Source organism: Choloepus didactylus, chromosome 18 (genome assembly GCF_015220235.1).
Source record: "Choloepus didactylus isolate mChoDid1 chromosome 18, mChoDid1.pri, whole genome shotgun sequence".
In the NCBI taxonomy this organism is placed as follows: domain Eukaryota; kingdom Metazoa; phylum Chordata; class Mammalia; order Pilosa; family Megalonychidae; genus Choloepus; species Choloepus didactylus.
The window spans coordinates 5,288,866-5,304,427 of NC_051324.1; the positions used below are offsets into that span (position 1 = coordinate 5,288,866).

General features: G+C 41.0%; 1 protein-coding gene across 1 annotated transcript in view; it reads left to right on the top strand.

Annotated features, from left to right (window-relative positions):
* Positions 1-222: 222 nt before the first annotated feature.
* HS3ST3A1 (heparan sulfate-glucosamine 3-sulfotransferase 3A1) overlaps positions 223-15,562 on the top strand; it is a 99,278-nt gene continuing 83,938 nt past the window's right edge. The window contains exon 1 of the mRNA XM_037809825.1: positions 223-835. Coding sequence (XP_037665753.1) covers positions 246-835 — 590 coding nt within the window. The 5' untranslated portion in view covers positions 223-245. The remainder of the gene's footprint in view (positions 836-15,562) is intronic.

Below are 15,562 nucleotides of genomic sequence, written 5' to 3' on the forward strand. Positions count from 1 at the left end.
GCACGGCACCGTGTCCCCCTTCCCGCCCCCTAGACCGGAGGCGGGGATCCCGCGCGGGACTCCCGGGGCTCGGGGTTCCCGAGGAGCGCCGCCCGCCGCCTCCCGGGGTGGCTCGCACGGCCGCGAGGGCGCGCGGCGATGTGGCCCCGGGGCAGCGCGCAGGCCCGCTGCGGGGATGCCGGGGCACCTGGCGGGGTCCCGGCCTAGCATGGCGCGCGCGCTGCCCGACGTCGCCTCCGGCTAGGATGGCCCCCCCGGGCCCGGCCGGCGCCCACCCCGCCTCGGCCGAGCCGCTGTCCCGCAGCATCTTCCGGAAGTTCCTGCTGATGCTCTGCTCCCTGCTCACGTCCCTGTACGTCTTCTACTGCCTGGCCGAGCGCTGCCAGCCCCTGGCGGGCCCCGTCGTGGGGCTGCCCGGCGGCGGCGGGGAGGCGACCCGCGGCGTCCTGGCCGGAGCCCCGAGCGCGCTGGCCGCGTGGCCCGCGCCCGGGCACGGAAAGCGCCTCCTGCAGCTGCGCCGGGGGCGGAGGCGCCGGCCGGCCGCGCCGCGCGGCGACGGCGACGAGGCGGCCTGGGAGGACGACACCCCGGGCCTGGCCGGCGGCCCGGGCGGCTCCGGGGCCGGCAGCAGCGTGGCGGAGGCCCCGCCGGGGACCCTGGCCCTGATGCCGGACGAAGGCAGCAAGCAGCTGCCGCAGGCTATTATCATCGGCGTGAAGAAGGGCGGCACGCGGGCGCTGCTGGAGTTCCTGCGCGTGCACCCCGACGTGCGCGCCGTGGGCGCCGAGCCCCACTTCTTCGACCGCAGCTACGACAAGGGCCTCGCCTGGTACCGGTGAGTTTCCCCGCGAGGGGCCAGAGCGCGAGCGGGGGGCTTGGGAGGGTCCCTGTGACCGCCAGATCACCTCCCTCCTCACTTCGTGCAGAAGGCAAAGGGTCCTCTGTGCTTGTTCCAAAGTTGGGTCGTCTTGTTTCCCACCCTGCTTTCTCCTTCCGGGGCAGTGGATATTGGTGGGGAAGGGTGGGAGAGAAGTTTGATTCTTAATACTTTTCTTTCTGTTTTTTTTTTTTTTTTTTTTTTTTAAGTCCTTGGGGTTCCCTTTCCCCCAAATAGCCAACCTCATCTCTTTTTCCTCTAATGTGAAAGTGCAAGTTGTTAGCTAAAGAAGAAAAAAGCAAGCAGTCGCTTCTAAATTAGAAACCTGCTTAAGGTTGATCCCTTCCCCAAAGAAGCCTGTTTTTCTTTTTTTCTCTTTTGGGCAGTTGCCTGTGGTTAACACGCAGTCTTTGCCATCAGGTATTTATTTACCTTGATCCTTTGCCAGATAGTTGTCCTAGGTGGCAAGTAATATAGAGACTTAGTAAAATTGTCAAGGGCCGGAGAGTCTGGGTAGCTGGTAAATACATGAGACGTCTAAGCCATGCCAGCAGCCAGTCACCCTGTTTTGAAGAAGCCTTCCTTGGTGATAACTTTTGTTTGGGCTGAGGAATGAGTTTTGTAAAGTGCTTTCAATAGTTATAGAGAAAACTAAGTTTTGTCTCTGGAGTGGCAGAAACTTTTCTCAAGATCTTCAAACTTTTCTCTTTATAAACAAGTTGCCAATCTTAAAAAGAGGCGGGGTGGGGGGGGGTAGGAAAAGAGAAAATAGAGACACTGGCTACATTGTGAAAACCCTGTTTACAGAACAGGTCAGATTTAGACCTTATTCTTAAATATGCTGGTATCTTCAAATTCAGACCATCTTTAGAAACAGATTCAGCCACACCCTAATCAATATTAGTGTCACCTGCATTTTGTTTTCTATAAAATGTTGGCTGTTTTTTCCTTCCCTCCTAGTGCAAGGCAAAACCATGCTACCAGAAGTCTCCATTGTATAAAGTGTGTCTTGCAAATTAAATATTCATTCACCTTGTTATTTCAACTGAAACAATATTCCAAAAGTTACAACATAATTTAGATATATTTTTAAAAGCCCACTAAATTAACCATTTATCCCCCAAACAGAAATGGACATGATTTGACGAGTTTATTTACTTGAGGGGTCAAACACACCCTCAGATAGATTTCAGGAGCAGAATTTACAGTAACCCAAATCGTGAGAAACCATTTGGTCCTAAAACTCGAATTCAAACATTAAACACTTTTAAAACAGTAACTTTCCATTTGTTGGAAAGAAAAACAAACAGCATTTCCTTAATATAGAATATATATCATTTAAAACCATCAGCCACTTAAAAAATCCCCTTGTGTTTCTGTCATTTATGTTGTATCCTCTGGGAAGTTCTTATAAAAATGACCTGTTGAATCTGAAAACAACAGGTCCTTCTTTTTAGCACAAAGGCAGCTCTGTTTTTTGCATCAAGGACACAAGAAAGAAATGATTAAAGACCCCTAAAACTCTTATCTATAGCAGTTTGCATTGAATTCGGTCTCATCCAGTGCTATAAGTGAACACATTTCAAGCTAACTGCTAAAGTATCTAAGACAACATTTGAGTCTGAAGTGCTATTAAATCTGGTGAAATATTTAGGACTGAAACCCTTTATTTTCGTTTTGCCATATAAACTTTATTTCCACAGAGTAGAATTGTTTTTTCTTATTCCAGAAATGAGTATTTGATTTTTGAGGGCACAATATATCAACAGACCTGGATTTTATTTTCCGTGGACGTTTCTGAGCTTGTGCAAAAGAAGGAAGGTTTCAAGGTAACTAGAAACACAAGTATAAAAAAAAGAAAAAAAAAAGAGTCATAAACTTTTAGGCCGCGCTCTCCTTTGGAAACTGGATGCATGCTATAAAGTAAATCTCTCCTTGGATTGTTTACTCCAGCAGAAGAGTTCTATAAAGCAATTTACGGTGGTTGCAGAAATAACTGCTCAGTAGACTTTATGGTTTGGTGAATTTAATTTTCTAAGTGTTGGAGCAATGTCTTTGTTTTACCATTTGCAATGGTTTTTTATTGGATGCATAAATTTAAGTTTAACTCAATTACATAGAAAACTCGTTAAAAAAAAAATCCAACCTGTGGAACCTGGATTATGCAATTATTTAATGAAACTTCCCCACATTTCTCTTTCATCTCAGCTCTGAACTTGGAGTTTGATGTTTGTGAGAAAGACCGAAGGCCACTTAGTTGTTAAGTGCATTTTAGATGCTTATAGTTAGTCAACATTTTCGAACAGGGGATTCAGTTAGACCTCCTGAGTTAGTTCATAATTCACAATATAGGATTTCTGCCACACCCTTGTAACCACACACGGCATGCACACACACACACATGCAGGAACAGAAGAAGATCCTGATATTTGCAGACTGAAGTGAATTATGGAAAAGAAACATCTGCATGTTATGTTTAGATGATCTTTGACTTGGGGCAACCCTAGAAAGTCTAGACTTGTTTTTTGCCCAGAGAAATCTCTCATTTTGTCATAATAGTGTTTTTGTGGCAGTGCCCCCTACTGCCTGACAAAGTTAGAAATTTGTTGCTATTAGGAAGATGGGAAAAAATCTCTTGAAGAATGAGTTTGAGAGTTAGAAATGCCTGTTTCTGGGATGTTTCAATAAATTTCTCTCACTGGCCAGAAAAATAAAATACTTTATAAACTGAATCCCAAGAATAAGGTAATAAACAATTCCTCTGTTTGAACAAATCTGTACTAAAAACAAAGAAAATTTATTTACTATTCGAGATCTTTGAAAAGCAAACTATTCTTACCGATTTAAAATGCCCTAACACCCTTCTCTAAAATAAATGAAACAAGGGTGAATTTTTAAATTCTGGGAAGTAGATTAATGGTAAGGTAGGACACTTCAGTGGAGGTTTCTGGCTAAGAAACCTTCACCCTGACAGGGTTTAAAAAACATTCCACATGACTTAATTTAGCAGACATGATATCAGTACGGCAAATGTCTGTGGCTTGCATGTCATGGGAAAGCAATCCTTTGCAATGAATAGTCTCCATTTCCATTTTATGTGTGGTAGGTTCATAAAGGAAAGTGGAAAAAAGAACCTGGAGATCTTTCCTCAAAGTCAAGACCAATTGCCTATATTGTAACTCAAGGGCAGGTGAACTTAGAATTTAGTAGTCAGGCCTCGCTCTGTCTGTGTATTTGTACACCCACTAGAAAGTGTGTCTTTTTATCTCCTAAGACAAAAGACATGCATTTATAAAGTATTTAAAGGTAGTCTTATACGTGTGTGCATATATGTGTGTGTGTGTGCGTGCATGTATAAAAGTTTTCAGTTTTTGTAACCATATAGACTCTTTTTGGTACAAGATAGTAAACGTTCCTTATCCGATTTCTTATACTAGCGTGCTTATTTCTTACACGTTAATTATTTTTCTTTAGTATGCCTGGGCAATTCCAGCAGAGAAGAATCAACGCTAAAATTAGTTTACCGCCCAGCATACAGGAAGATCAAAGATCGTTGAGCTTGGCATTTAGGAGTTAGTTCTCCCTGACTTCATCAAAATCTGGGAAGTTTTCTGACCTGTAATTATCGTGCCCTTGTTTTTCGAGTCCACCGGATATGGGAACTTTTGGTTCCTATGAGGAGAAATAGGCATTTGTAGCAGCTGGGAGCAGCTGCAGAGTACCTCCATGTGCAGATTCCCGTCCTCCTGGGCCGCAAGCCCCTTCTGCAGGAAGAGCTGGAAATGAAATCTGAGCCAGGAGAGCTACAGAGTATGGCCACCCAAGCAAGATCTTGTAGACTGAAGTCCAAGGAGGGCTCTGTCCTTAGAGTGGAGTTAAGAACATTGGGGATGGTGGCAAAGGAGAGTGGAAAGTTGCTTTGGACTCTGAGTCTAGGGTACATGTCTACGGGAGAGAAGGTCTAATTTCTTTCATGAATGTGCTTCCCAGGACTCTCCATTGAATACTCTCCAGTTAGTGAGAGGTAGTGGATTCCCCTTTGGAGATTTCCTGGTGCTGTCATTTGGTTTGTTGAATGTCTGAACTCTGGGCTCAATCTCTGGTAGACTCCATCAGCATTCCAGCTCAGTCAGCCTGTGTGTGTGTGTGTGTGTGTGTGTGTGTGTGTGTGTGTGTGTGTGTGTGTCAGAGAAAATACCTGGTAGGTGGAGAAAGTGATGGAATTTTTAGAACAAGGTTAGCAAGTGGTTGGGGAACTTCTGAGCAATATCAGACACCCAGGGTATGGAACAGGCTTTGGGGCTATGAAAATTGTAGTCCAGGCATGGAAAAAAAAAAATCACTTTTGATAGAGCCTGGAATCGGATCAAATTATGTGAGTGAATATTATTCCTTTATGATGATGAGATTTATAATGTGCTGATATATTTTATGTGAAATGCATAGACATTTATGGGTGAAAATCCTCTACAATATTGTAATTCCCCACCTTCCCTCCAAGAGTGATTGCCCAGGAAGGAGAAAGTGCCAAATGTGTATTTTGGAGGGTCATGGGAATGAAATAGGCTGTGCAGCTAATGACAGCAGGGGATAACCTTACACAGAACAGATTCTCACGTCATGAGACGAGTGTCACGGAGCAAGCAAACCTGCTTGGTAGAAACAACAAAAGAGCTCATATCTCTAAGGGACATATTTGAACAATTGCAAATTGTAATTACCGTCGGTCAAATTGTGGGCTCAGTCAAGGACTTTATGTACTTCGCACTGTTCCTTGGGGAGCTGTCTTCTTCCACGAAGTCATAGGAACTTGGCTGATAAAGAACATCATTTCTTGATATATATTTCCCAATGATATCTGACTCCAAGCTTTTAGAAAATGTGTTCCTATTTGAGGGATGAGTTACAATTATGAAAATTAAGTTTCTTTTGAAACATAAGCTTTTACTATGTAAGCAGAAGAAATTGCACTGAAGTATTATTTTAGCTCTCTTGTCTTTGCATTTATAAAAATGACTCATAAATGCTTGTCAGCATTTTAAAGCTTTTGCTAATTTGGTACAGTTTTAAAATCTCTGTAAGGGATAGCGGTACAGTTAGTAGATAAGCTTGTATGAACTAGAATCTAGAAATTGAGGAAGTGCTTAGTTTGGTGAATTGAACCATCTCCCCAATTGCTGGCTTCCAATGATGCAACCCCTGATTTTTTTTTTTTTTTTATTACTCATGGCTATTCATGTGTCTACAAATTTACATTTATCCTATGATCACTTGAGTACAGTTTTCCAGTTTAGAGCTGGACTTTTTCAGAAGTTGTCTAATGACAGTACATGTGACAACGAAAGGGGGAAATGTTTATTAAGAATTAAATATTTATTAAGAATGAAGTTTAGAATGTACAGAGTTTCTATTTGGGATGATGGAAAAGTTTTGGCAATTGATGGTAGCACAACATTGTGAACCTAATTAACAGCACTGTATTATGGATTTGAATGTGGTTAAAAGGGGAAATTTTAAGTTGTATGTGTATTACTGGAATAAATAAAAAAAAAAAAAAATCCATGGAGCTGCACAACAGAAACAGTGACCCCTACGTGAAACCATGGACTATGGTTATTAGTGCTTTCATCAAGTGTAACAAATTTACCACCCCAAATGCAAGGTATTAATAAAAGGGTGGTATATGGGAACCCTGGATTTCATGCATGCTTTTTCTGTAAACCCACAAGTTCTCTAATAATAATTATTAAAAAGGATGAAGTTTAGCACTTGGCATTAGGAGTGTAATGATCTTGCAAAGGTTGGATATCGAATCCAGTTCACTGCCTGCCGAGCGAGAGCCGCCCGTTTGGAATGTGATGTGTAGCGCCACCTAGCGCGTGCCAGTGGAAGACGAGTCAGCTGAACTTTCTAACCTCTTCCTAATCAGACTACATATATGCAGCCTCAATTTTAAAAAAAGAAGAAAAAAGTCCTGTTTAGGTAGCACTTATGGCCGGTATGGTCGTCTTAGCGTGGCTGAGCTGTTCTTTCCCTCTCTGCCTGAGCCCCTCTCATAGCTCCTTTCTTTTAGTTTGGGAGATTTTCCTTTGGAGAGAAATAAAAGAGACTTGTCTTCTGGATAAATCCGAGAAACAAGATATAAATGACTAGGAGACTTACATTAGAAGTGTGTATGACTGAAAGGAATGCCATATGCCCCAGATTAGATTTGTTAGTGTATTTTGCCTCTGTTTCTGAAAGCCAGCTTCAAATGAAAATACTTCCAGATGATTCCATCGCAGCCTCAGCCAGGAGGCTTTATTCCCTGCCCTGGGTTGCCTGTCTCTGGTGGGGTCGCCCGCGGAGGCCTGGTTAACCCTTGGTGCATCTGGCACCTGCCGATGAAATCCTGCCCACCTCGTGTGGGGTGGTTTCGACTGGAAAGGGCTTCAGTCCCAACCTTGGAAAGAAGGGACAGGAAAGAGGCAGGCAGGGCTCAAGTGAAAACCCAGGTAGCCAGAAAGGGGAAAATAGTAACTTTACAGTGGAGACACCTGGCAGACAGCATCTTAACAAGTAACCAGGGTTGCCATCACCTGTGTCATGTTGAAATCATGACCTAGCCCTGGCTTAGTGCAATGAGGATGCTACGTCCCAGCTCTGTGGAATCCTCTCCAAATTGCAAACCGCAGTCTAGTCGTGAGGCAGCACCAGGCAAACTCAAACTGGAGGGCAGTCTATGAATGTCGGACCAGTCCTCTTCAAAAGTATCAAGGTCACGAAAAATAAGGTGAAAGCGATAAGCTGCCACATTGCAGGAGACAGAGGACACTAATGACGCATGAGTGACTCGGTGTGGAATCCTCCATGAGCCCCTAGAACTGAAGGAGGACATCGGTGGGAAGGCTGGGGAAATCAAGGCAAGTCTGTAGTTAACAGTGTTACGTCAAGGCTAATTTCTTGGTTTTGATCATTGTACTGAGGTTCTGTAAGGTGTTCACCTGGATGGGGTCTCGGTGAAGGAGTCCTGGGGATTCTCTGTACTATCTTTGCAATTTGAATGACTGAAATGGTTTTAAAACAAAATAAAACAACAAAGAGAAGGCAGGAGGAGCCTAACAGGCAGGGTGTTCAGGCAGTAAGGCCTCTTTCTGGAATATTCTCTCCGAGCCAGCTCCCCCTTGCTGCGTGTTTTCTCTCTCCTCTCCTGCTGAAGGCCTCCAGGGTGGGTCTGCCAACTTCCCCCCCCACTGCCACCACCTGTCGCTTCCAGACATGCCGATCTTTCCCCCGCTTACTCCAGCATAACACGGGCTCAGAGCTCCCCCCCAATGCACTGTCCCTAACACAAGCACGGAGATGGTTTCCTTTTCCTTTTCTTCTCTTTTCTTTTCCTTTCCTTTCTTTTCCTCTCTCTCCTTCTCCCTCACACTCTCCCTCACCCCCCCCCCCTCTTTTTCTTTCTATCAAAATGTAAAATAAAGACAAACATTTAAGGTTCCCCACCCCAGACCAAATCCCGCTTGGGATCAAGCACAAGATCTTAGATGTAAATGGAAGTTTTTTGAGCACACACAGACCTGAGTTAAAGGTCAGACTTGAGCCATATGGCTCTTTGGCCATCAGCACAGGAGGACTCAGTGTTTGGATTGGGAAGCTCGTTACAGGGCAGAGAGATGGGGGCTCTGGCTATGGACACCCCTTATGGCTAAAATGGCAACACGGTCCAGATTTTCTGGACCCGCTTAAATGCTCGATCTGCTTGCCGGACCAGGTGCTTTGGTTTGGAGATTGGCTTATGAGACCAGTTGTAGGAGTAAAACAGACCTGGAGTAACCGCTGTGTTAGAGGAAGGAGGACGGAGAGAAAGCCTGGGCTCAGTGCACTGGAGGACGATGACATCCTAGAACTCCAAAGGGTTATTCCTGCTGGGACTGGTAAACCCAGGCTGTCAGCATGATCAGAATCAAAGTTCCTGTTTAGATCACGTCCCACTTCTGTTTTTAAACACACATTAATCCATTAATGAAATTCTCCCCTCAAACATTTCCTTTGATATTTTTAGCTGCAAAAATAGTTTTATTCAACTTCCATTGTTGACTTAAAGCAAAACAAAAGACAGCACCCACAACATCTAGAGATTAAAAGAAGTTGATAATGTTTCCTTTTATATATGTATATTTTTTTAATTTGAGAAGTTCTGGGTTTATAGAATAATCGTGCATAAACTGCACTAGAGTCCCATATACACCTCTGTCATTATCACCTTCCATTGGTGATACATTTGTTACAATTGATGTAAGCTGATTTTTTTTAGTTGTACTATTAGCTGTAGTCCATAGTTTAACTTAGGGTTCACTGTTTGTTAGTGCATTTTCATGCATTTTTTTAAACGCATTTATTCTATTACCGTATATAGAACCTAACATCTCTCCCTTTTTAACCACATTCGGGTATCTACCTCAGTGCCGTTAGTTCAGTTCACGGTGTTGGGCTACCAATCACCACCATTATCAAAACATTTCCATTGTTTCAAATAGGAGCTCTCTACCTTTTAAGCCTTAACTCCTTTTTCTCTATCCCCACCCCATACCCTGGTAACCTGTATTTTAAATTCTGACTCTATGAATTTGTGTATTCTAATTATTTCATGTCAGTGAGATCATACAATATTTGTCCTTTTTTCTGGTTTGTTTCACTCAACATGTTGTCTTCGAGGTTTGTCCATGTTGTCATATATATCAAAACTTCATTCCTTTTTATGGCTGGATAATATTCCACTGTATACATATACCACATTTTCTCTATCCACCCATTGGTTGATGGACACTTGGGTTGCTTCCATCTTTTGACAATTGTGAATAGTGTCGCTATGAACATTGTATGCAAATGTCTGTTTGAGTCCCTCCTTTCAGTTCTTTTGGGTTTATACCTATAAGTGGGATTGCTGGATCATATGGCAGTTCTACACTTGGCTCTCTGAGAAACTGCCAAACTCTCTTCCACAGCAGCTGCACCATTTTAAATTACCACCAGCAGTGAATGAGGGTTCCTCTTTCTTTGCTCTCCAACACTTATAATTTTTTGATTTTTTTAAATAGTAAACATTCTCGTGGGTGTGAAATGGTATCTCATTGTGGTTTTGATTTGCGTTACCTGGATGGCTAATGATGCAGAGCATCTTTTTGTGTGTTTTTGGTCCCTTGTATATCTTCTTTGGTGAGATGTCTGTTCAAGTCTTTTGCCCATTTTTTAATTGGGTTATTTATCTTTTTGTTGTTAAGTTGAAGGATTTCTTTATATAAGTTGAATATTAAACCTTCATTGGATATGTGGTTTCCAAAAATATTTTCTCCCACAGAGTAGATTGTCCTTTTACTTTCATGATAAAGTCCTTTGAGGCATAAAAGTTTTAAATGTTGATGAGTTCCCATGTATCTATTTTTTATTTTGTTGCATATGCTTTGGGTATAACGTCTAAGAAACTATTGCCTAACAGAAGTTCCCCGAGAAACTTCCCTACATTTTCTTCTGGCAGTTTGATCGTTGTGGCTCTTATATTTAGGTCTTTGATCCATTTTGAGTTGATTTTTGTGTATGGTGCGAGGTAGGGGACCCCCTTCATTCTTTTGCAAATGGAGAGCCAGTTTTCCCAGTACCATTTGTTGAAGAGACTATTCTTCCCCAAGTGAGTGTTCTTTATCCCTTGTCAAAAATTAGTTGGCCATGAATGTGAGGGTTGATTTCTGAGTTCTCAGTACTATTCCATTGGTCTATATGTCTGTCCTTGTGCGAATACCAGGCTGTTTTGTTTACTGTTGCTTTGAAATAAGTTTCAAAATTGGAAAGTGTGAGTCCTCCAACTTTATTCTTTGTTTTCAAGATGGATTTAGCTATTCAGGGACCCTTACCCTTCCAGTAAATTTGATGATTGGCTTTTCCATTTCTGCAGAGAAGGTTGTTAGAGTTTTAATTGGAATAGCAGTGAATCTGTAATTCACTTTGGTTAGAACTGACATCTTAACAATATTTAGTCTTCCAGTCTATGAACACAGAACGTCCTTCCATTTATTTAGGTCTTCTTTGAATTCTTTTGACAACGTTTTGTAATTTTCTGTGTATAAGCCCTTTGCCTCTTTGGTTAAATTTTTCCTAGATATTTGATTCTTTTCGTTGCTATTGTAAAAGGGATTTTTTTTTCCTGATTTCTTCTTCCAGTAGTTCATTGCTTGTGTATAGAAACACTACTAGTTTGGGGGTGTTGATCTTGTTGTCTGCCACATTGCTGAACTCATTTATTAGCTCTAGAAGCTTTGTTATGGATTTTTCAGGATTTTCTGTATATAGGATCATGCCATCTGCAAATAGGGAAAATTTACTTCTTCCTTTCCAGTCTGGTTACATTTTTTTTCTTTTTCTTGCCAGATTGCAAGTACTTCTAGTACAGTGTTGAACAACAGTGGTGACAGTGGGCATCCTTGTCTTGTTCCTAATCTTGGAGGGAATGCTTTCACTCTTTAACTATTGTGTAGGATGTTAGCTGTGGATTTTTCATATATGCCCTTTATCATGTTGAGGAAGTTTCCTTCTTCCATCCCTAGTTTTCTAAGTGTGTGTGTGTGTGTTTTTTAAATCAAGAAGCAGTGCTGGATTTTGTCAAATGCCTTTTCTGCATTGATTGAGATGATCATGTGGTTTTTCCTCTTCAACATGTTAATGTGGTGTATTATATTAATTGATGTTCTTATGTTGAACCACCCTTGCATACTAGGGATATATCCCACTTGATCACAGTGTATAATTCTTTTAATGTGCTGTTGGATTCAGTTTGCTAGTATTTTGTTGAGGATTTTTCCATCTATATTCCTTAAGCGATATCAGTCTGTAATTTTCTCTTCTTGTGGTGTCTTTATCTGGCTTCGTTATGAGGGTGATGTTGGCCTCATAGAATGAGTTAGGGAGTGTTCCCTCCTCTTCAGTTTTTTGGAAGAATTTGAACAGGATTGGTGTTAGTTATTCTTGGAATGTTTGGTAAAATTCACCTGTGACACCATCTGGTCCTGGGCTTTACTTTGTTGGGAGGCTTTTGATTACTGATTCAACCTCTTTACTAGTTATTGGTTTGTGGAGATCCTCTATTTCTTCTTGAGTCAGTGTAGGTAGTTTGTGTATTTCTAATAATGTGTCCATTTCATCTAGGTTATCTAATTTATTGGCATACAGTTGCTCGTAGTATCTTCATACACTTCTTTATATTTCAGTGGGGTTGGTAGTAATGTCTCTTTTTTCATTTCTGACTTTGATTATTTGTATTCTGTCTTTTTCTGTCAGTCTTGCTAAAGGATTGACAATTTTGTTGATCTTTTCAAAGAACTAATTTTTGGCTTTGTTGGTTCTCTTTATTGTTTTTCTGCTCTCTATTTCATTTATTTCCACTGTAGTCCTTGTTCTTTCTTTCCTTCTGGTTTGTTTGGGTTTAGTTTGTTCTTTTTTTCTAGTTCTTCCAGTTTTGAGGTCAAATCTTTCTTCTTTTTTAATGTAACATTTAGAGCTATAAACTTGCCTCTGAGCATTGCCTTTGCTGTATCCCATAAGTTTCAGTATATTGTATTTTCATTTTCACTCACCTCAAGATATTTCCTAATTTCTCTTGTGATTTCCTGTTTAACCCATTGGTTGTTTAAGAGTATGTTGTTTAATTTCCATGTATTTTTTTAATTTTCTATTTCTTCCTCTGTTATTGATTTCTAGCTTCATTCCATTATGGTTGGAGAAGATACATTGTATGATGTCAATATTTCTGTTACTCTCGTTGGTTTAGAGTACCATTAAAGTCTTAAATTTCCTTATTGATCCTCTCTCCAGAGGTTCTATCCATATCGAAAGTGTGTATTAAAGACTCCTACTATTAATGTAGAACTGTCAATTTTTCCCTTCAAGTCTGTCAATATTTGCTCCATCTATTTTGGACCTCTGTTGTCATATATATTTATAATTTTTACCACTTCTTGTTGAATTGACCCCTTTGTCAGTATATAATGACAGTCTTTGTCCCTCCTAACTGTTTTTGACTTAAAGTCTGTTTTATCTGATATTAGCATAGCTTCCCCAGTTCTCTTTTGGTATATGTGTATATATATATATATATACATTTTTTTTTTTTCCCATCCTTTCTCTTTCAGCCTACTTGTGTCTTTGAATTTAAGATGCTTCTTGCAGACAGCATTTATTAGGTCATGCTTTTTATCCATTCTTCCAGTCTCTGCTTCTGGACTGGAGAGTTTAATCCATTTACATTTACCATCACTACTGATGATGCAGGGCTTTCTTCTGCCATTTTGCTATTTAGTTTAAGTTATACCTTTTTTTGTCTCTCAATTCTGTTAATGCTCACTTTTATATTTACATGATTTTTTTTATGCTGTACCATATTGAGTGCCTTCTCATTTCTATCTGGATATATTTTTCATGTATTTTCCTTGAGGTTACCATGAGTTTAAAATTTAACATCCTAAGTATATCACAATCATATTTAGTTTGATATCAAGTTGACTTCAATAGCATACACATACACTTATCCTATACTCCTCCATCCCCCCATGCTTTTTTGTACTTGTTACCAGTCCTAAGTTTGTACATTGTATGTTCTGCCTGTGTCATAGGTTTTCTGGCAGAGAGACTTATTCCTGGATCTTCCTACTGCACCATCTTCCCACAGTTCTCCAGCATTTCCTTTTAATCTTTGATTCACTTATCTTTATTTGATCAGTTTTATAAGCCTGTTTCTTGCAAGGGACAGGCTACTAAGGATTTTATAGCTGAAAATAATTTCTGTGATTTAACACCATTCTCTACTTGTTTAACATTTTTTCCATTTTTAGTTGGTATACACTTATCTTCATGCATTTGAATCTTTTTTAAAAAAATGGCAAAATATTTGAAATTAGATTTAATTTGATAAAATAAGTCATTTAAAATGTCAGGCAATACCAGCTAAATTTGTTAAACCCTCACTGTGTAGTGGATGATTCCAAATGATGTGCTGGAGTTAGTAGTAGATGATACATTAAGTGCTTTAATATTGACTATCATTAAGTAGAGCATACTGTTTTCATTTTATAGATGAGAAAACAGAAGCTCAGAAAGATGAAGTAACTTACCCAAGGTCATGGAGCTAAGTCATTGGTGGAACTGGGGCTGAATGCAGGCCCATCTGTCCCCAGCCCAGCAGGTGAAGACCAGCGTGTTCTATGATGTTCCCAGAGAGAATTATCCATGAGCTGCTCCTGCCTAAATAGGGAGCCAGCAGTGGCTCGGTGAAGGTGGGAATGAATGGCTGCCCACATGGTAGAGGGGCCTAAATGAGCTTGATTCTGATCTTGAACTTTTAGTTAGAAACTTGGGTAGCAAAATAAGGTTGAAAAGAGAATTTTAAAAAGTATGTAAATGGTCTATATGCTTAACCGAAGTCACCTCTTTTTTGTCAACTTCTTGTTTTATTTCAGAAGTAATCTGATTACATTAACCATATCAGAAATTCTGAGCCACTCGATATTTTCCCCCAGCCATTAAAAACATAACAATAACCACTAAAAAAACCTCTCAAGTGGACCAAATGAGCAAGTTTTCTCCTTTTAAACTGTTGCATGGCTGAAGCCAAAAGATTGTCAGAAATATAATCAGAAATGTAATCAGAAGGTTGACTTCAATAATGTACACATACAATTATCCTATACTTCTCCATCCCCCCATGCTTTTTTGTACTTGTTACCAATTGTATGTTTGTACATTGTATGTTCTGCCTGTGTCATAGTTTTTGGAGAGACTTATTCCTGGATCAGGAAAGGTGAGCTTTAACCATGCCCAGAGGCCGTATCATCAACAGCCCCAAGGGTTCCTTTGTGCATTTTGTGCTGTAGGACTCCCCCAACTGGCCACTCTTCTAGATGTTGCTGAGTCACTGCTGAAGTGACTCACTCTTTTCTATATTTGCACCTTTTGACCAACATATTGTTCTAGTTTGCTAATGCTGCTCGTTATGCAGAATACTAGAAATGGATTGGCTTTTATAAAAGGGGGTTTATTTGGTTACACAGTACAGTCTTAAGGCCATAAAACGTCCAAGGTAACACATCAACGATCAGGTACCTTCACTGGAAGATGGCGTCCGGGACATCTCTGTTAGCTGTGAAGGCACGTGGCTGGTGTCTGCTCCGGAATTCTGGTTTCAAATTTCAAAATGGCTTTCTACCAGGACATTCCTCTCTAGGCTTCATCTCTGATCCAAAATTTCACTCTTAGTTGCTCGTGGGGCATTTGTCCTCTCTTAGCTTCTCTGAAACAAAAGTCTGCTATCAAAGGTGGTCTCCAAAATGTCTCTGTAAGCTGCAGCTCCTCTCTCAGCTCCTGTGCGTTCTTCAAAGTGTCCCTCTTGGCTGTAGCAAGCTCGCTCCTTCTGTCTGAGCTTATACAGTGCTCCAGTGAACTAATCAAGGCCCATGCTGAATGGGCGGGGCCACACCTCCATGGAAATCAGAGTTATTACCTACAGTTGAGAGGGTCACATCTCCATGGAAACACTCAAAGAATTATAATCCAATCAACACTAATACATCTACCCACAGAAGATTGCATCAAAGATAAGGGCATTTTGGGGGTGCATAATACATTCAAACTGGCACACATATCTTTTGATTCTTTATG